Source organism: Hyaena hyaena, unplaced genomic scaffold, assembly GCF_003009895.1.
Source record: "Hyaena hyaena isolate Hyena2069 unplaced genomic scaffold, ASM300989v1 scaffold_1117, whole genome shotgun sequence".
Classification (NCBI taxonomy): Eukaryota; Metazoa; Chordata; class Mammalia; order Carnivora; family Hyaenidae; genus Hyaena; species Hyaena hyaena.
The window spans coordinates 155,085-176,112 of NW_024081744.1; the positions used below are offsets into that span (position 1 = coordinate 155,085).

Genomic DNA, 21,028 nt, shown 5'->3' on the forward strand with positions numbered 1-21,028 from the left:
GGGTAAGATAAGTGATATTTTAATTAATGACAATTTGTAGAGATCTTTAAGAGAACCAAAGTGACTTCACAGCGGAAAGCTAACTCATTGTTTCTCCACTGAACTTCTAAGTGAGTATTCAGCCATGAGCATAATTAAACAAGTCCACAAGACATGAGAAACAGATTACCCTTCAAATGCTGGGTCAGGCAAACCTGGTGGTCAAGAACACAGTGTTCTCTGCTTGAAAAACCACTGTTCAGTTGCCAGACTTCACTGCCCCTTGGGCTCTTTCATTCTATTTCTGGCCTTCGTCTCTTGCTCTGTCACACCAATGCCCTTCTTGGTTTAGATTTTATGTCCTCATCATCTAACACATCAAAGGATCAAAGAGCCCAAAGTTCCTCAGGCTGCCAGTATTTTATTTAGTTAAAAAAAAGTCAACAAAACTGAAAAATTGTGCCCATTTTCCTCCTTGCAAGAAACCAAAATTCAAAATTAAGGTGAAAGCATAGACGAGGGTCTGTGCAGTTCAAAATAAAAACCAACCTCTTCATATACATATACCTTCTTACAAACAGCACCACTGAATTTTATGAAATGATGTAAATATTGCTAATTAAAATCCTCAAGATGCTAATGCGTTCTCAAATCAACCTCTGCCTCTTTGTTGTACGAATAAAGCACTGGCAGGTTCTCTTTCAATATCCAAAATACCATTTTTGGAACAAATTTGAACTTTTGATTCATTCAACAAACCATTATATTAAGCACCTACTATGTGTCAGACACTATGCTGGGTGCTGAGCAAGCAAAATGGAATGACTTTCTGATTTCAGCAGAATTCTGGTCTCTAAAGCAGTGCTTCTCAAACTATTTTTTATTAATCTGTGCCCTCTTTTGATAAACATGAATATCCTTCTCCCACTTCCCAGAAATTCTGAAGAACCCTTCTAACACTGAGAATCACTGATACACAGAACATAGACTCAATTTTCTGTGTATTCTTCCCAGACCAAATATCTTTGAGTTTTTACTTTTAATTTCAAAAGCAACATATTTATTTTCCATATACAAAACTGGGTTGGAACAGTAAAGATACTTTTTTTTTGAGCCACATAAGCTACCCTGCTCTCAATCCCAGGGCTGAAATTTAAATTCCCTGTCCCCAGCCCTATTGAGAATCACTGCTTTAAAGAGTTTTGGAGAAAAACCAGGCAACCTCCATCTCTCCCCTCCAATCAAATCTTAAAGGAATTAGAATTTTCCTACCTGACACAACAGCTGGTGGAGTATCATAATCCTGTCTTGGGACTGAATCTTTGAATGAAAAGAGCATGAGAAAGAATGCAATGAAGTACAAAAGAAAATAAAATAGAATCTTAGCTCTAAAACGTGGAAGTGCACACTGTATGTCATATGATTGCCTAAGCCCCCTGCCTTCCAACACTCAAGGGACTATGATCCCTAGTTCATAGTTGATACCATGGTCCCCAGTATTGTCACGTGGTATCTGTTGTTAGGCCCCACTGTGACCCACCACGGCAGTGCATGCTATCTTAGACAGCTGCCAGCTTCCTCAATCTGTCATCATGTGGGCCCCTCTCTTGGGAAACCAATGTGAAATTTTTACCCTCTCTGGTTGACACAAATGCTCTACCAGGTACTCCCCCATCTGGAAGGGGCCCAGAGCACAATGTGAAGCGAAGTTCTGGAGAACAAAAGAAAGGACCGAAATTTTAAAAGAGATCAATGAAATCTTTGTATATTCCCACACTCTATGGAGACTGATGCACGTTGAGACTAGAATTTCATTAGTAATCACTCAGCTCTGGCTCCAATCCCAGTGGCTGTTAGACAGGGCCAAGGAGCTTTGTGTGCTGGGATTGCAAGAGCAGAGATAAACAGAACAGAATCTATTCGGCAGATGACTGGTGTCTTTTTCCAAAGTGTCAGAGCATTGGAAGTGGCAAATAGGAGGGAACGGTTAATTTAAACTACACCGCACTCATTTCACACTTTTGGGTTATAGGAAAACAAATATATTTGTTGTTGCTGATGGTTTTTTTTTTTTGAAGATGAAACTTTGGCTTAACACAATTCCTTTAAACAAGGATCTTTAAAAGGTAAGTGGGACATGGCTTATGGCCCAAGGCCTCCCTTCAAAAAACGCAAAGTTCTAATCTAGCCCCAACTCCCCTTAGAGACGTAAACTGTAAAAAGGACCAGATATTGCTCATATTCAAATAAACTGCTAAAACATGATTAAATAAATGCTCTTTTGTGACCCTTATTCTATTTACATACCAGTATTCATTGCATTTCTAAAAACTAAAACCTCAAACTTCATTTTTCTATCTTTCTCCATTTAATTTCCTTGCCACAAAAGGATGATATTAACCCTCTCTCAAAAGCAAATGGCATGTGAGAAGACAGAATAAAACTTGGACATTTCAAGGCACTTTGGACCAGCAAAATCCAACATGGACCAAAGATTCAAATGGAAATAAATCTTGGGGATGAGTTATTTTGTGTCTCAAAATTGGTATGTGAATGTGAGTTGATTAGAAGCCCCAAATCTAGAATAAGAAGAATAATTTTTAAAGGTCCTTAAAATATTTTATTCATAGCGATAGTATTTCCTAGTACCTTTAAAAAAAACTGTAATCACACATTATTACTACATCCTAAAAAATAAGTTGATTTAAAGACCATGTCACTAATCATTTCCCAAGAATATATTTGTAACATTTAAAAATAAATCATAAAAATAAATCATGCTCATTGTTGAATACTTGGAGAATGTAGAAAAGTAAAATGATTAAAATGGAAATTATCTCCAATCCCATCAGCCGGAAATAGCCACACTTATTGTGTATTTCTTACAGCTTTATTTCATAAATATTTTTTTCATAGTTGATACTATACTCCACACATGCAAATTTACATCCTGCTCTTTTGATTTAAGATTATAAATAATCCTTTTCCTATTTTAAACTCCTATAACTTGATGCTGCCTCACTTTCTGGTTCATGGATGGATTATGATTTATTTAATCATTCTACTTTATTAGACATTATAAAGAACACTGGGCCAGACATTTCCGAGGTCTGAAGGCTTTTCTGTTATTTTAGAATATCTCCGTAGAATAGCTTCTCAGAACTGTAACTGTGTGGTGAGTTGGCAGAGCTGTTTTGAGGGGTCTTAACTGCATCCCCTTGCTATTCAACTGACATGTTTACAAATTTAGATTTCTATCATCACACCATCAGTGGTTGAGAATGTTCATTTCCTCATACCTTCATCAGCAATATATTTTACCTTCGTAACTTGATTTAATGGGTTATGTGTGTGTGTCCACACTTCTGTTTCTTTAATTACTATTTTATCATATGCTTTTTGGCATTCTGTCTCTTCCTTTATTACCTATCTGTGCATGTTATTTGGCATTTTATCTATTGGGTCTTTTGTACTGGGTTGTTAATGTATTTGAATTCAGAAACCATTGTTTTAAACAGTAAAAACTTAATATTTGCAAATAAACTTTCACAATATTTGACCTTCACTTAATGCCTACTTATTTATTGTTTCTAAGACTACCATCAAAGTTCATGTATCATACTCTGAGGCTAAACAAATTTTTTTAAAAACACTTCCTTTTATCACTACTTTCTTTCTGATATTTGACCATATTTTAATTAATTGATACTTTCCTGGCAAGTATCCTCACTACCGCTTATGAATTTATAATACTAGTCCCTAATTCTGAGCCCACCTAATACCACGTGTTGCTCCTAATCACTGTCAGCCTTAATACTCATGTTCATAGCTATAGCCAATCTCTAAGCAAAATGAATAATTCAGGATTTTCACCTGAGATCGTTAGAATTTGACAGCAGTAAAAATGAAATGGGGTGACTGAAAAATGTAGAGAACTATGGTGAATAATGGACTACAATTAGAAGATATCTTTGTCAGTGACCATGGTGACACCGCGGGAAACCAGTGATGTCACAGATCACCAGTGGTCTGGAGAGCACAAACAGAACTGCAGATAAGGAACCTGCAGAACAAAAACTTTTTATTTCTTGGAATGGATTCTGGCGACACTGTAAGCCACTGGTGACCACCAACGGAACAAATGAAAAGGAGATAAGAAACTTGTAAAACAAGATTGCCATGCAATTTGGAGGTTCTCATAGCGCAGTGAAACCCCCAGTGGTTTCTGCTAAAGCTTACAATAGAGTGATAAGAAATTATGGATAACAATGCTTTGGTTCTATAGAGGGAATCCTGTGACAAAAGCTAAACAAAAACGGAGGAGCTAGAAAATTCTTCAAGGTCAGCAGAGTCCTGAGATAAAAAGTTACACTGCTTGCATACGATTCGTTTCTTTAAGGGCCCGCAGATTTTGTCCAGCTTAAAAATGGGTAGAGAGCCATCTGAGGTGGCAAATGGTAGGGAGAAGTTAATTAAACTACATGGTATCCATTTTAAAACTTGGGGTGATAGAGGATCAAAAATATCTAATTTTATGAAAGTAAAAAAGAGGCTTTGGTTTCTTTAGCCCAGGGATCCCAGAAAGAAAAGCGGGACATGACCTATGGCTTTAAGGACCCCCTTCTAGAAATGGAAATTTCTAATATAGCTCTAGCTCCAACCTCCATCAACCGTGATCCCTGCCCACTTTGGAGTATTCACTGGATCTCTCTCTGCTCTGCTTGGTACCTATCTGCCTCTGCCTTTGAGGTTCCTATGTCAATCTTGAGTTGTTACTGCTCGCAACTTGTTTTGCAGAGTTTCAGTGAGCTCAGAACATCTGAAAGCCTCTGAAAAGTTACAGGTAGGAGAGAGACATTTGTCAGATAATTTTAGATTGACCGGTTGTGGCGATATGGTAGAAATTGGATTGGAGCAAATGAGGGGCAATTAGGAGGCTATTACAATTAATCAAATGAGGCCCAGGGTAGAGACCCTATAAATGTGGAGGAGTGGATGTATCTGACAATTCTGTCTGTCTATGGGATAGAATTGGCGGATCTTGAAAAGTTGCATATGGTGGTGAGGGAAAAGGAAAGAGTCTAGATGGAGTTCTAAGTGTAGCATTTGACTGCCTGGGTAAATGGGCATGGGATTCTCTTGAGAAGAAATAAGGAGCAGCAACACATAAAGAGGAAGAGGGTCAGTGGAAAGGAAGTTTGGGGAAACTCACGAGATTAGTTTGGGTTGTACTGACTTTGAGATGTCAGAAGGAAATTTACATGGAGATATTTAGCAAGTTTTTGGTTAAATGGTTTTAAAAGTCTAAGATGAGGTTAGCATTGAGGACTCAGATTTAGGGGTGTTCAGCATAGAAGGCAGAGTTCAAAACCATGAAAGTGGATGAACGTGCTTAAGGAAATTATGTATGAATGAGAAGTTAAAAATGAAATCCTGGCTCAGCATCTTGTGAAAGAAAAGAAGAAGCAATGGCCAGAGACATCAGAGGAGAACCAGGAAACCGAGGGCAGAAACCACAAACTGAGAGGATTTAGGACAAACTGGTCTGATAGTCAAATATAGGGAGATTTCCTGTTAAAAAGCAAATACGTAGCTTAATCTTTAAAAATTGGAAGGTGAGTCCACCCTGGGTCCTTATGTCCAGGTAGCAATAACTGTCTGGAGTTGAGCTGGGGCTCTTTATACAAGGCATCTGTGTCCCAGGCTGCCAAGGTACCTCCTCTCCCTACAACTGATTCCTCTAACACTCAGGCAGAGGTGTTATTACCATTTCATGAAAATATCTCTAATTTAAAATACAGTCTCATGTGTATTTTAATATCATGTGTATTTCGACTGCATGACTATGTTTGTGACATAAATAAGTATAGATCAAATTTGATTACATATTTCTAGGGTTTCCTGCTTGAATGTAGTCAACTTTATTCATTCATGTGACTTAGCTGGCTTCTCTGTACAGAGTTAGAAGCTGAGGAAGTAGAAACTTGAAAGAAATCAGTGATGCCAAATAAAATAGAGCAGGCCAGAGAGTTGTAATATGGCTTTGGTGGTGTTCTATATCCCTTCTGGTGACCTGGATTAAACACCCACGCTATGAAGCCACCTAAGATAGTGGGATAAGGGCAGGTCGTTTGATAAGCATTTAGTGGGTGTCATGCCATATTAGGCATGTTACATATATCATCCCATGTAACACTCACAACACCACTAGGATGTACATATTGTTTTCCCCCTTGGTAAAAGAGGAAATAAAAGTTCAGAGAGGTTAAGGACTCTGTCTAACCTGCATAGCTAATAAGGGGCAGAGCCAGGCTTTGAACTCAAGTTTAATTCCAATGCCCACTGTTCTTTCCATGACACAAACCCACCTTCCAAGCAATAGATAGAGCAATTGAAAAGATGCAGTAAGGTGGAGACATTTGATTAAGACAATCAGTTTTAAAAAAAGAATGTTTCAACTACAAATGCCAATCAAAAATTCAAATAGAAGAAATCTACGGCGGCATATCAAAATGTAAGAGTGACAGTTTGAGAAAAAGTATAACCATATTCTGGACACTAAACATCAACCTAGTAGTAATGTTTTCTCTCTAATTTTCCAGAGCCTTATAGAATTTTAACTGTTTACAAAATATCTATTTACAGAGTTTTTGATGTACCTAAACACGATTTAGTATAAATGTGAAGGGGGAAAAGAATGAAATAATAAACAAAACTAGAAGAAATCTAGTGTTCAAAATAAGCCATCTGCTTAAGACTTCTGCTTTCTAAGAAAGGGAGGGAGTGTATGTTATTACTGAGTAATTTGGCTATTACTAGCTGGGCAAAAATTACGATCTCATACAAATGTGTTCTTGTTGAAAATGCTCAAATACTAATCATGATATATGTTATTGAATCAGCAACTATTGTAATTCTGAATCTGTTGTATATATTTTAGCTTATTTCTTGACTCTCTAAAGGATTCGGTCATATTCTCAAGTAACGTAGCTCTCATATTTTTTCTAGTTGGCAAATTTGAACTTCAGCAAGTCAGCTGGTTTTGCTTTTGATTCAAATAAGTAAGATTTATAAAGTGTTTCTTTCTATACTTTGTGTTATAACTCACTCTTTTATTGGATCTTAGATTGTCATTCAAATATAGTAAGATTGCTTTACTTTACTTGTTCAGAATTTATGATCTCTCAAGGAGAGACAGGCTGATATGAAAGGAAATCAATAGGGCAGACATGAGAAACTTCCAGTTTCTCCCAGTAAACTTGGGAACTGCTTTGTTAGCAAATGAGCCAAGTGACTACAAATAACATTTACATGTTATGAAAAAATATCTCCCTGATGAAAATTAGCTGTACAACAGTGTAGAGTTAAATGTAGTCTCAGACATGACATTTGAAAGTCTAGGTCAGAGACCTGAGAAATTATGTGATCCAGCCCCTGCCTTCAGACAGGTAAGGTATCCTCAACTGCTTTTTAGAAGTTCAGCAACTGAAGTCTTCAAGATAGGTACTTTGTTTATGCTAATAAAGCTTTATTGAAACAATGTGACTCTTTCCATTAGGTCTATGGACTTTCTTTCTATTTAGAGCAGATTTTTGTGGCCTCAGTAAATGTGTCATAAACTTCTTACATTCCAAAAAGCCAATGAGTCAACATAGCTATGTGACAAGCAAGCCATAGCTTTAAGGTACCATTTCCCAAATATGGCTAGTGTACGTAGTGTACATAGATATTCGGAGATGAGGCCAGCATAACTGTGAAGAATCACAGAAGTGTTGACTAGAAGGCATACAGGCTTAAAGTCACTGAGGCATATAGTCAGAGAGCTCCCATATATATCACCATGCTCAATACTTTAACTATACAGAGAGGGAAATTGAGACTGGGAAAGATTATTTCCCCAAAGACAGAGTGAAAGAACAGTGCTCACTCAAGGTTTGAATTAAGTACTCCCAACCCCTGGTCCAGTGCTCTTTCTATAATAATTAAGCTGCATCGTTCAAGAAAAAAAAAAGATTAAAAAATTTCTACATCTTTAAAAATGAAAAAAATTATCTGTATTTATGTTTGTAAAAAATAAAACCTGTTACCAATAGTATAACATGAGAGACTGGCTTTGATGTTTTTCATTATTATCTAAAAGGATATTTAACAAAATTGTAGTATTCCGGCTTGTATTAGACATTTGCCCTCTTCATTCGGGGAGTTTTCTTTGAATAGATTTTTAAAAGAAATAAAATTTTGTTAATTATTTCAAATGATTGGTTGATATAGATCAAGGCTGTAATAGCATTTTTTATATACTTCAGTTCCCTAAGGAAAATAATGGGTAGTCAAAAATATCCTAACCTATTGAAAAAGATCAAGTACATTAGAACCCCTTCCTTTTTTGCAACATCATCTATGTCTACATATTCCAAACAAAGATGAAAAGAACTGGATTATGTCAGGTTCTCAATTACTTTTTATTAATTTAAACACTGAGAGTAAATTAACAAGCTCTATGTATTAGTCATAGTCAAGGTTTGCCCCTGCCTTGTGAATGACCTGGGAATAGCTGAAGTGCTAAGCGTCTGGGAAAAGAAAACCAGGCCCAAATGTATAACCTTACAATTTCTAGATTTGCAGGTGCATTCTTAACGACACCTTTCCACAAACAGACATTATGCCTGGTACACTGTGTCATATGAACAAAAAGTAATTCAACTTTACGTGCAACACAGCGGAACCCTCAGCCTTGTCAATGTGAATAAATGTGTCCCAATGCTGAATATGCATGCACGAGGCAGCTTATTCATAACAGAACCTGAAATGTGTGTTAGTCAACGGCACAGAGCCAGTTTTACTGATAATGCCAGTAACAACAGAGAGCACTGTGTCCTACTGAAGAAGTCCCAAGAAAAAACAAAACCAACTCTTCAACTCACCGTTCCTGTTGTGCCCAATGAAAGATGATTCATCTGTTGTGTCAGGGGGCCCATCATGTTTGCTGGCTGCATTGACATAGGATGGTCCATTGTCGGCGTAATCACAGCACCCTACAAGCACACACAATGTCCATCTGAAAACAGGTTCCACAAGGAAGGAAGCTTAAAAAATAAGCACCGAGAACTGTCTTAACATCATACATGTTTGCTTTTTAATGAAAAGGCTAAGTTCAACCATGTATGGTTTTTACATCCACCCATGCCATTCTGTGCTTGTCTAAATACATAGCACTAGCGACCTCCTTTTCCTTATATCTACGATGTGTCTAAAATATTTATTGTTCACAATTTTAATAGTCAATATAGAATACTGCAAGTATCATATATATCTTCTTTCATTGTTCTAAATACAAACTTCTCTAACTGAAAAATATTAATACTATGGAGATTATTTAGTTTCCCTTGATACTGAATAAGACTTTTGACCTATGCCTTTATCCATGATTTATATGGTTAATTATTGATCACCTCTTTACAATCTAACACCAGGGGAATAATCCTGGCCCCGACAAGTTTCTTGACTGGATCTCTTTGAAAGACGGATTAAAATCTAATATAAATGATATAAAAATCAGAACTACTATTTTCCATGTTTTTTCCTTCTAATCTCTGACCTACTTTCTTTCTATCTGTGCTTTTGAAACAAGACAGAATACTGAACTCTGTTAAATGCTGGTCAAATGCTGCTAAAATCTTGGTGAAAAAAAAAGATCAAGCTTTTCATAAGGTGTTAGGAAAGGCCTACTTCTAGAATATGCTTTTTGATTTATTATAACTGTTGGGAATACAACAAGAAATAGACATTTTTTAAAACATCTGCTCATATACAAAGTTGCACATAGACAGTGCAACAAAGGACAAGCCCTTTCCTTTCCTCACCCTACTTATTCTGCCTTAATTGACTAGCCTAGAGAATGAAAGAATTTTTTTTAATTGAAAAGCTAGGGCTAGATAGAATCTTTGGGATTTCGAAGCTTTATTTTAAAGATGATGATATAGATAGAAACTCATGGTATAGAAACTAATTTAAATACCTAGTGGTAATAAAATATGTATCTGAATGCCATTTTTTTCCCTGTAAACATTTTTCTCACTATGTGACTTTTCCCCCCTGTATAAGTGAGTGTTTTGAAGGAATAAAACTTGGACAGATTCATGTAGATGGAAGGATCGTAGCACCCAAAATACCCATAAGCAAATGTTTCTTAGAATGTTTTGCTCAGGATGATCAACTCCTCCTGGTATTTATTATCCAAATCTAATTCCCTGACCGTATCTGTTAAAAGATCAGGCTCTCACTCATCATTCCTTTATGGGTTTCTCTTCATTAATATGGAAGGAGAAGAGAAATTGAGCCAAATATTTGGAAATGCTTGATTTTCAGAGCCAACATCATTTAAGGACATTTGTACTCTTGAGCTAGAATCAATCAGAAAAAAAATGTTATATTATAGATCTGTAGCTTCTAAATATACATGGCTGTGCATTTTTGTTGTTTTGATTTGATGCATCCATGAACTGTCATTCATCAGTATGCTTCTTGAATTAGAGACAGGATAAGGTAAACTTTTACTTAATTTTTCTTTTTCTTCCGGCTGCCTCAATTTCTTTAAACAAAATCACCTTACTTTTTCCTTAAAAAAAAAAAACTTTCTGTACCTTAATTTACAGTATTTGTTGTGACAGACCAGCAGTAAACACTTTAAGAAGAACTGGGTCCTTCTTAAATCACTTAGGGATATAAACTACAGAAAAACCTCAGAGAAAAGATGGAAGTTCTGAAGCATTTTTTTTTCAAGCAAGAAGAGGCATTTTCACAACATTCTAATCCTTAACAGGTGCAAGACTGCAATACTGTTCTTGAACTTGAAACTTAGACTACCTTCTTAGATTATTGCCCCTAGGGATCCCAGCAGCTAAACTGTCACAATCCCCAAAACCCCTCAATTGCAATAAACTTGCTCTTGCTCCATAAAGGAGTGTTCATCATAAATCAGAGATAAAGACCAAATTGTGTTTGGTAGAAGAACTTCCTTCTCAGTGCCCTAGAAGTGACCTCATTCTCCAGTGAGGCAGGAGGTAGACTTTAGTCTTTGTTTGGGAGGCAATATGCAAATGAATATGTGAGCAGATGACAGAGGAATCAAAATACATGCATGGTAAGAATAGAAGGACTGAATTGCCTGCATTTGGAATTAATTTAGGAAGGATTGTCTGGTCTCTTTACAGAATCCTTTCTTATAAAGTGTTTGGGGACTTATTTGATTACAGATGATACAGAGTGTTGCTTCTGTGGATAAACCAGAAACTGACAATCAAAGGGAAGAGAAGGAAGGGATTTCTCATAACTTAAAATAGTAAATAGCAGCAGTTGGCATAAAATGGAAAACAGTTAAGGGAAACATTCCTTTCCTAACCAGGACACTTATTGCAAATAAATGAACAATAAAATAAGGATTCTTGGGGAAGCACATGTATGAACATGCATTCTTGGATTCAGTAAATATGTTCAATGGAAAAAGGATTTCCACAAATTATTATTATTTTTAAAATTTTTCTATTATTTATTTCTGAGAGAGAGAGAGAGAGAGAGCAAGAGTAGGAGAGGAGCAGAGAGAGAGGGAGGCACAGAATCTGAAGCAGGCTCAGGCTCTGAGCTGTCAGCACAGAGCCCAATGTGGGGCTCCAACTCACGAATCAGGCAATCATGAGCTCAGCTGAAGTCGGATACTTCATCGACTGAGCCCCCCAGGTGCCCCTCCCTCAACTTATTAAGAATGTCAATTCCTTAATAGTTGCAAGGGATGAAAGAAATTTACAATCAGTGGGTAAAAGTTGGAAGTAGTATATAGAGAGACTTGACTGGGGACAGACAACTTAGAGAGTTTGAAGTACAGGTTATCTATAATCAAGATTGGAGTTCATCAGCCATTTCACTCATCAAAGATTACAGAATCTCCTTTGTGTTGTGCGGGACATTAAAAAAAGAAAGAAAGAAAGAAAAAGAACAAGGAGGAGGGAATGCAAAAGGAACAAAAAAGGAACAACAAAACCTTATGTTTCTTAAGGCAAAACTAGTTCTCCCAACCATAACTGCGCCTCATTAAATACACTGTCACATCCATTCCTATCCAATACATTTAAGCCATAGATTGAAGAGTGTTTTGTGACAAATGCTGCCAAAACATTAAGAGTAATTTCATTTACTCCAATGTATAGAATGTGCTATCTGACAGAGTTCACTTGGCAAATGGCAAAGCAAGAGGAAACAGATTTTTCATTTTAGCATCTCCGGATGTCTGGATTTGTTCAATGCTTAAGCTGCAGAGACAAATACTGTAACATGCTATAACTCCACTAAGAAGGCACAATGACCAAACAGCTGATGGGAATGTCTGTTCTATTTTAGCCACTGTCTCTGCAAAAACAAAGCTGTTAGCACTCAAGAGATGTGGGGTGGATCTGGTCACCCTAGTTCTGAAATAAACAATTTCAACAGCAATTTGGACAACGTTTTCAAAAATCATTGATGTAGAGTAAACGTATCTGAACGGAGGCCAGAAAAGCATCTGTGTTGTGAACCTTGTGTCAATAGTTCAAAGAAGTTTTAAGTATTGGAGAGTTCATCAGTATTTTAATTTCTCAACTGAAATACAGGATCCTTGGCAAATCCAGGAAAACATGTGCTAACTCTCTCCCAAGAAGAGCACAGACAGTGGGCTGTGTTCAGAGCAGGACATGGAATGCAATGAGAATTATCTCCATGAATGTACCTGTGAGTGTCAGTGTTCTAGAGCAGTGACACTTTAAGTATGATCCATACACAGGAGGCAGCGGCAGACCAAGAATTGGAATTAGAATCTCTGAGCTTTAGGGTCTTAGAATCTGTGTTTCCAAGAGCTTTCCAGTTGCTTCTGGTCTTCCCTGAAGTTTGAAAAGTGTGCTCTTGCTTATAAACTGCTACTGAATAGGCCAAGGTCATAGATACAATGTCTTAGATATAAACACTTGGTTTTTGTTTATTTATACTGTTACCCAATTATTTGTTTTAAACCAATCTTGTTGGGCATGATCATAACCATAATCACATTATATCTTGTTTAAAAATACAAAAAGGTCAAGCCTGATGACCAGACATGTCTCCATTTGACCAGTTTGCCTTACACTGTAGCATATTTGAGAATCTCTCCTATTAGGAACCTTAGTAAACCTTGAATTTGAAATCATAATAATGTAAAAGGTAAGAAAACTATTTGAATCATATAAGTGAAAAAGAAAAGAAAAGAGATATCACTCATCACTCTCTTTTTCCCTTTTCCTTAGCTTGAATTGTTGGTGGTCCATCCTATATTATTTTCCTATAGTGACTTATGCAAAATGTTAAGACTTTTTAATAGTAATACTTCAACATGAGTTTAAAACACCATGGTTTAAGGTAGTTTATCTTCTTTCTCCTCTGTATGTTTTCTGCTTCTCTGTCAGTTTATTTTTGTATTTCTAGAATAAATATGCAGTAAATTTTGTGTACCCCAACCTATTTTAGTACATGTGAAATGGAGTGCAGAGAATAATGGAGCCCAATGTTAGCAACAGTTATTTCATAATATAAATGGCATGAAGGTATATCATTTCACTTTGGGGAAAAGCTACCCAAATGCAGTGCCCTGCAATGTTGGTGTGCAACACTCCTTTTTTTAAAAAAATAATGTTTATTTATTTTTGAGAAAGAGAAAGAGACACACGAGCTCTTTCTCTTATAGAGAGAACACAAAATCTGAAGTAGGCTCTAGGCTCTGAGCTGTCTACACAGAGTCAAGATGATATGTCTGAAACTCAACTAACTGAGCTACCCAGGCATCCCAACATTTCTTATAATACATGTAGAGATGTTTAATTTTTTTCATCTGTTGATGTTGGCATGTTTTTGTTGTTATTGTTTCCTTTTATTAAATTTTTTCCTTCCTCCCTCCCTCCCTTCCTCCCTTCCTTCCTTCCTTCCTTCCTTCCTTCCTTCCTTCCTTCCTTCCTTTCTTCCTTTCGTTCTTTCTTCTTTTTTAGATGCAGGTGCTTGGCATGGTTTAAGAAAAAGTGTTACAGAGAGAAAACCAAAAAGGAGCAGGAAAGGCCTCCATCCTTAGAAACAATCATTAATCCTCAACTATCTTGATAAATTTCAATGGACTTGGAGGAGGCAGTCTGACTTCTCAAACAATTATGTTTGAAACCCAAAAAGCTGTGGCAAAGCTGGTAGATATGGCTTCAACTGTGAAAGTATTTGCAAAATACCTCTGACAAATGTTGGAGGTATGGAAGAATGGTGAATAACCATGGTTAGGCCAGAAGCCACAATGCCCCAGGACCCTATTTTAGCACTGAAATCCTTCCTTTATGTTCTTATTCATTTTCAATATTTTGCATATAAGAGGGCAAGGGTCATGCTTACACATCTTTCATAACTCCTACAAATAGGAGTTGCACGCCATAGGTACTCAAAACAGTTTTCATGTATTTGTTTTATATGTTAGCACCACTAATTGTTCAGTTGAATTAAAAATGGCTAACATTTACTAATATTTTTTATTTAGATTGTTCATACTAAAGGGCCTACATCACACCTGCTTGTTCACCACTATCTTAGTGCTGTCTCATTCCTTAAAGATGAGATCTGAAATTAACTTGTAAAAGTTTCTACCAATGCCACCATAGCATATTAATGGAAATTGTTAAAATAAAAAGTATCTATGTATATGAATATACCAGTGGTTCTGAAGGAAGGGAAACTTTGCATTGTCTGGAAGGGACATTTGGCGATGTCAGGAGACATTTTCGGTTGTCACCTTGGCGAAGGGGTGGTATTGATATCCAGTGGGTAGACAGGGCATTGAACTTACAGAACATTCTACAACACACAGCACAGGTCCCCACAGCAAAGGATTACCCAGCCAGAAACATCATTAGTGTTGAGATTTAGAAACCTTGGTATAGGGGCGCCTGGGTGGCTTAGTCGGTTAAGCGTCCGACTTTCGCTTAGGTCATGATCTCGCGGTTCGTGGGTTCGAGCCCCGTGTCGGGCTCTGTGCTGACTGCCAGCTCAGAGCCTGGAGCCTGTTTCAATCTGTGAGTCCCTCTCTCTCTGGCCCTCCCCTGCTCACGCTGTCTCTCTTTCTCCCTCTCCTAGAAATAAATAAAACATTAAAAAAAAATGTTAGAAACCTTGGTATAAATGTATATATACATGTATATACAAGCACCATGCATACAGAATGAGAAAGTTCTGAAACTGCAGTAATTAGAAAAAGAGTATTAATCCACTTCCTGCTTTCTACCACCAACAGCAAATTGTAGATTTTATGCTGAGACTTTATTTATGATATAAACCAATTTCTTAAAGATCAGGCATCTAAATCGATTGTCCATATCCTATAATTTACCAAGGAAAGGAGGCAAGACAATTAGGGGTCTTTCAATGGCTATATGATTATTTTGAGTTCAAATTTATGTTGCTATTTATTTTGGAAATATGGCTAACAAGAGCTGAGTTTCTCTTTCCTAAGTTAGATTCAATTCAATTGGCGTAATAGTTGGACTACTTCTTAGAGATGTGTAGTTGTGAGCTAGGGGTATCATGTTTGGAAGTAGGGCATTTTACATTGCTATATAGTCAATTTAAAAGAGTTGTGTACATAGGCTTCCTAATGAGAGAATATCTATTAGCTGTAAAAATAGATTTTTTTCTACTCTTAAATATTCTTAATTTTGTGTTGCTTTTTGATTCAGTTACCATTAGTTGGGAGTGTTTTTTAAAAATACGTAGTATTCAAAGACACCAAAAACCAAATTAGTTTTAACAATTGAGTCCCCTTTAAAAGAATCCTAATTATATACCATGCCTATTCAACTGTGAATAATGGTTTCAATTATTGGTTAAGTACCTATTTATAATAGTGTCATTCTGAATGAGAATATAAATATGTCACATTGAAGTATTTCTTACCAAAGCAGGTATATAGACAATTAGAGTTCTCAACAATGCTTTATTGAATCCTTTAGATTTTATGCTTAAAAGTAAAGACATTTGTTCAGCAGTGACTTTTGTTGTTTTCAACAAGTTTCTTTAGAATTCTAATAGAGTAACATGGCTTTTAAATATGCTACATTATTGAGACAAAGTTGAAAATGTGAAGACTTAGGGTCCCAATTCAAGTCGTTTTATTGACTGTGAAATGGAACAATTAGTTCTGTAATCATTAAAGATTTACACCAAGTTAAAATTGTAAAAGGAATTTCATAATGCAGGTGGGTTTTCGCACTTTTTCCTTTCAGATGTCTTACTTAAAGAGATCATAGTTGCTGAGCCAATGGAAACATTATGTGTGCATAGAAGGATCCTGGGCCTCTTAGGTGAGTTTCTTATGATTTCAGCAGCAAAGGATGAATTGGCATTCATCAACTTTCTACTTCAATCATGTAATCAATGTGTGGCTCTCAGCTAGGGGGTATCAACCACACGCAAACAAGTGTGCCACCCAAATCCATGATCACAGAGACATGGTATAGATATGACAGAATCACACTATCTTTGTGGAAAAACTCCTGGTACAACCTAAGCCATTTGTCTTCACTATGCAGGGCTCCCTTGGTCATATTCCTTCCTCACACACACATACAGTTCCAAAATTAGTTTAAAGGGAATTGACGGCGGGGGGGAATGGGGCACCTGGGTGGGTCAGTTGGTTGAGTGTCTGTTTGACTCTTGATTTTGGCTTAGGTCATGATTCTGGGGTCATGAGACTGAGTTCCAAGTTGGGCTCTGCACTTGAGCATGGAGCCTGCTTGGGATTTTCTCTCTCTTTCTGCCCATCTCCCCTGCTCTCTCTCTCTCTCTCTCTGTCTCAAATAAAACAATAAATAAAATAAAGAGATTTGAGAAAAAAAAGATGAAAGACCATGAAGCAATCATATTTACCAATAATATTATTAATCATAATATATTTCACCATCTTTACTAATTTTTAAGATACAAAAGAAACCTTTTGAAGATACAAAGATACAAAAATATACCTGCTCACCAAATATATTACATAATAGAAAATTATATTAGAGACATGGAGGACAGCTCCTAACCAATGGTAACAACAACAAAATATCCCTTTAAAGATAAGCAGAACTGATTTTATTTTATTTTATTTTTTTATCCATGGGTGATATAGGGAAAGTCATGTCAAACCACCTTTTCTACCAAAGTACAGCCTAGGCTCACATTTTTATACCTGAGTTGGCATCTTGAAAAGTACTAGGAGTGTCACATGTGTAGGTACTCTTAAGCCAATGGCTGTTGTAAGTTAACATGTAACAGATGGGAAAGGGGAAATAGGACAATTTAGTGATGGAACCGAAACATTTTCCATTCCTCAACCATTTAGACTGAATGAACAGTAGGGTCACCCATGTGAATGTGCCCCACACTCTGTTCCTACATCATCTGAGTCCAAATGTGGGCAATTATGTGTAGGTCCAGGTTGACCTCTTTGCCATAGTACATATACTCTGTGAATACCACATAGCTTCTAATCTACACTTCCTGTCTAATTCCCCAAGATTGTCTGCATGAAGCAACTCCTCTCACCACACTGAACTACTCATCCTTCTCTGACCCATCTTCCTTGTTCACACTTGGTGTCTTTGCCAGAAGTTCTGGGCACTAACAATAGGTTTGCAAGCATACCTTACGATTCTTATCAAATGGTACATTCTAGGGAACACCTTCTGTGTCTGACCCAGATTGTTGGCCATTTGTTCCTCTCTTTATTCACAACATTTGGCACATACCTTTCCCATGGTCATACTTTATTTCTCTTCTGGATTCTTTTCGCTGTGCTATTCATGATGTTTTATGTATTTTCTAAGGGTGCCAAAGCCTAGCACAGTAGAGGTTATGAAACAGGGTGTAATGGTGCCAAATGACCAAATAAGTGAATGACACTTATTTATCAGCCAGGGCTCCTGTGTCTTTGAAGGGAGGCAGGACAGTAACAGCTACTCCATGCTCAAATTGGACAAGAGGATTCAGGCAACAGAAGGATCGTCTTTATTGGACAACTGGATGGTCCTTAAAAATCCATCCATGCTTTCCTTTAACATGTCCCTGCCTGACCACTGCCAACTTGATGTTCTTGTCATTGAGTATGAGAATTCCCAGGTTCCACGCAGTACCCAGGGAAATTTAATGTTGGAGTCTGCCACATGATTTCCATCCTTTGGAAGGAATCCATGTGCCTGATTCAATGCTACCAAGCTTCTTTATTAAAAAAAAAAAAAACATTTTTTTACAATTTATTTATTCTTGAGACAGAAACAGAGCATGAGTGGGGGAGGGGCAGAGAGAGAGGGAGACATAGAATCTGAAACAAGCTCCAGGCTCTGAGCTGCCAGCAGAGCCCGATGTGGGGCTCAAACCCATGAAACACGAGATCATGACCTGAGCTGAAGTCGGACGCTTAACAGACTGAGCCATCCAGGTGCCCCCCAAGTTTCTTTTATATATCACAGCCAAGGCACACAGCCACCAATGCAATGTAAGCATTTTCCATTAGGGCTTTCCTGTGCCATGCCCTGTTTTAAGAGCCATATATCTGCTGAAGATTCTTGTCAGACCTTGTGATATGACAAGAGAAGAAATGCTTTACTCACTTGTACACCAATCACTTTGTACACCTCCAAGTAGATTTCCAAATGCCGAGAGTTTAAAATGCCCATCAGATGCAGTATTCCAGGCCAGTCTTCTTCCAAATGATAAAACAAATAGGGTTCCCAGCAGATGTCTGAATATTTATGGGCAGGATTTTTGTCTGGTAAAATGTTTATCTTGCTTTAACTAGCACTCAGGACTGGGAGCTGTCAGAAAGCTTCTCATTAAAACCTTCTCCTTACTGACAAATAGGCACCCCACCCCCCAAAACAATAACAACAAAAAAAGCTGGTTGCAAATCATTGTCAAGGTCTTAGGGTCCTCTTGGTGAGTGGGTCTGGGAAATCATTTTTCAAACCACAGGACTGACCAAGAGGAAAAGTTGCCTGTTTATAAGTGGCCATTGTTTATAGTGCAAATTGCCTAAAAATGTCACAAGACACCTTGATTCTTGCCGTTACCAGAATAGTGATTCCTTGTCCTGCAATTTGCTACAAAATGCACTTTATTTTGTGGTCCCTCAGAGGACATTTCTGGGCTATTTGTTTTCTCCTCCAAGACATTTTTAGGAATTTGCCTGGTTAGAGCTGGCAACATGACCAGACCTAACGATATGAGTATAAAGTCATGACCCTATTAAAAAACTGATTTACTCCCTTCAAAGTACACTTGCTATTAGCACTATTGTCACTGACATGTCCCCAACTCAGCCTGTGATGGAATGTTCTGTAATGCAATTCTGAGATAAAATATGTCCTAGTGGAACAGCCGTATCCTAAGGTAAAAATTTACATATTAGCGTCCAACCAAGATACATTCTAAGGTCTGCAAGATGTTGTTGGTTAACATACATAAAGTTGTCCAGTAGATGAGATGAAAGACAGCTTTGTTCAGTGTTCTATTTGTTCAGCATTCTTCAGTGTCCTATTTCTTGTGGAATTTATGCCAGAAACTTAGTTACATCTTTTATTCCACTTAGATTTTATTGTCACTCCTCCGACACAGTAATACTATATAAGAAATTTTGGATTTTTCTGTTGAATGACTTCTGCTAATTAACAGCACCTTAAACTCTCTAGCACCTTGTTCCTCAAAGCATAGTCTGTGATCAGGTACCATCATCTGGGAGTTTAATGTGGATGCTCAGATCTGGCCCCAGCCCCACTGAATCAGAATCTGCTTTTCAATAAGATCCCCAGGTAGGTTATATTCCTGGCAAAGTTTGGAGAAATTTTGCTCTATTTTTTTTTAAATTTCTGTGAGAGATTTTTATTCCTGAAGAGATTCTTGGTTTGTTTCTTAACCATTTTGTTCAATCCTTTTTCAGTTTGTATTTGAGGGTCAAGTAGCTTCAAATAATCTCAGCAACATTAATACACCACTTTGTTATAACCACAAAACAGCCGGTAATATTTAGTTCCTCGATAGTCTCCATAGGATTTCTTCTTTTCTCCACAAAGTCTCCCGTACAAAAAAAAATTTCCTTTCATTTCTTTTTTTTTTTTTTAATATTTTTTATTTATTTCTAGGAGAGAGAGAGAGAGAAACCGTGAGCAAGGGAGGGTCAGAGAGAGAGGGAGTCACAGACTGAAACAGGCTCCAGGCTCTGAGCCGGCAGTCAGCACAGAGCCCGACGCGGGGCTCGAACCCACGAACCGCGAGATCATGACCTAAGTGAAAGTCGGACGCTTAACCGACTAAGCCACCCAGGCGCCCCTCCTTTCATTTCTTATGACATATTTTCATGGCAACTCTCGAACTGAAATCTCTGTTCTTTCCAAATATCTTCTGATTCACCAATGAGTTTGGAATAATGGCTATTACAGTCAAGTGTTAAAAGAGATGCTACAGGCCTTGTAAAGTATAGAGTAAACATCTAAATATTTTAGGTAACTCTATACACATGCCATGAATGTAAAGTGTTAATAAAGAGTTAGAAATAAAATGTCAAAATATTGTTACTTGCCAGGTCTTGATGGAATTAACAAAAAATAAATGTCAGTTTAAAATCCCTTTTAAAATTAGTTAAAAATTAAAGTTTAAAAATTTGTTTTATTTTTATTTTTGAGAGAAAGAGAGATAGAGCATGAGCAGGGGAGAGACAGAGAGAGAGGGAGACACAGAATCCGAAGCAGGCTCCAGGCTCTGAGCTGTCAGTATATAGCCTGATGAGGGGCTCGAACCCACAAACCATGAGATCATGACCCAAGCCAAAGTCGGATGCTCATCTGACTGAACCACCCAGATGCTCCCAAAATTAAAGTTTTTAAAAGCTCCTTGATGTCTTGACCCTCTTCCTGAAGTCTTGAACAAAATATCCAACAACTCACTAAGTCTAGAATCTTAGGCATCTCTAAACAACTATGACCCACTTTGA

The 21,028-nt window shown here is 37.3% G+C and overlaps 1 protein-coding gene across 1 annotated transcript in view; it reads right to left on the reverse strand.

The window, feature by feature from the left end:
- The window catches only part of LOC120224136 (RNA-binding motif, single-stranded-interacting protein 3-like), a 420,254-nt gene that overhangs the window by 52,438 nt on the left and 346,788 nt on the right, over positions 1-21,028 (reverse strand). Inside the window, exons 11-12 of the mRNA XM_039222358.1 lie at positions 8,904-9,014; positions 1,252-1,299 (exon numbers count right to left, since the gene is read on the reverse strand). Coding sequence (XP_039078289.1) covers positions 1,252-1,299; positions 8,904-9,014 — 159 coding nt within the window. The remainder of the gene's footprint in view (positions 1-1,251; positions 1,300-8,903; positions 9,015-21,028) is intronic.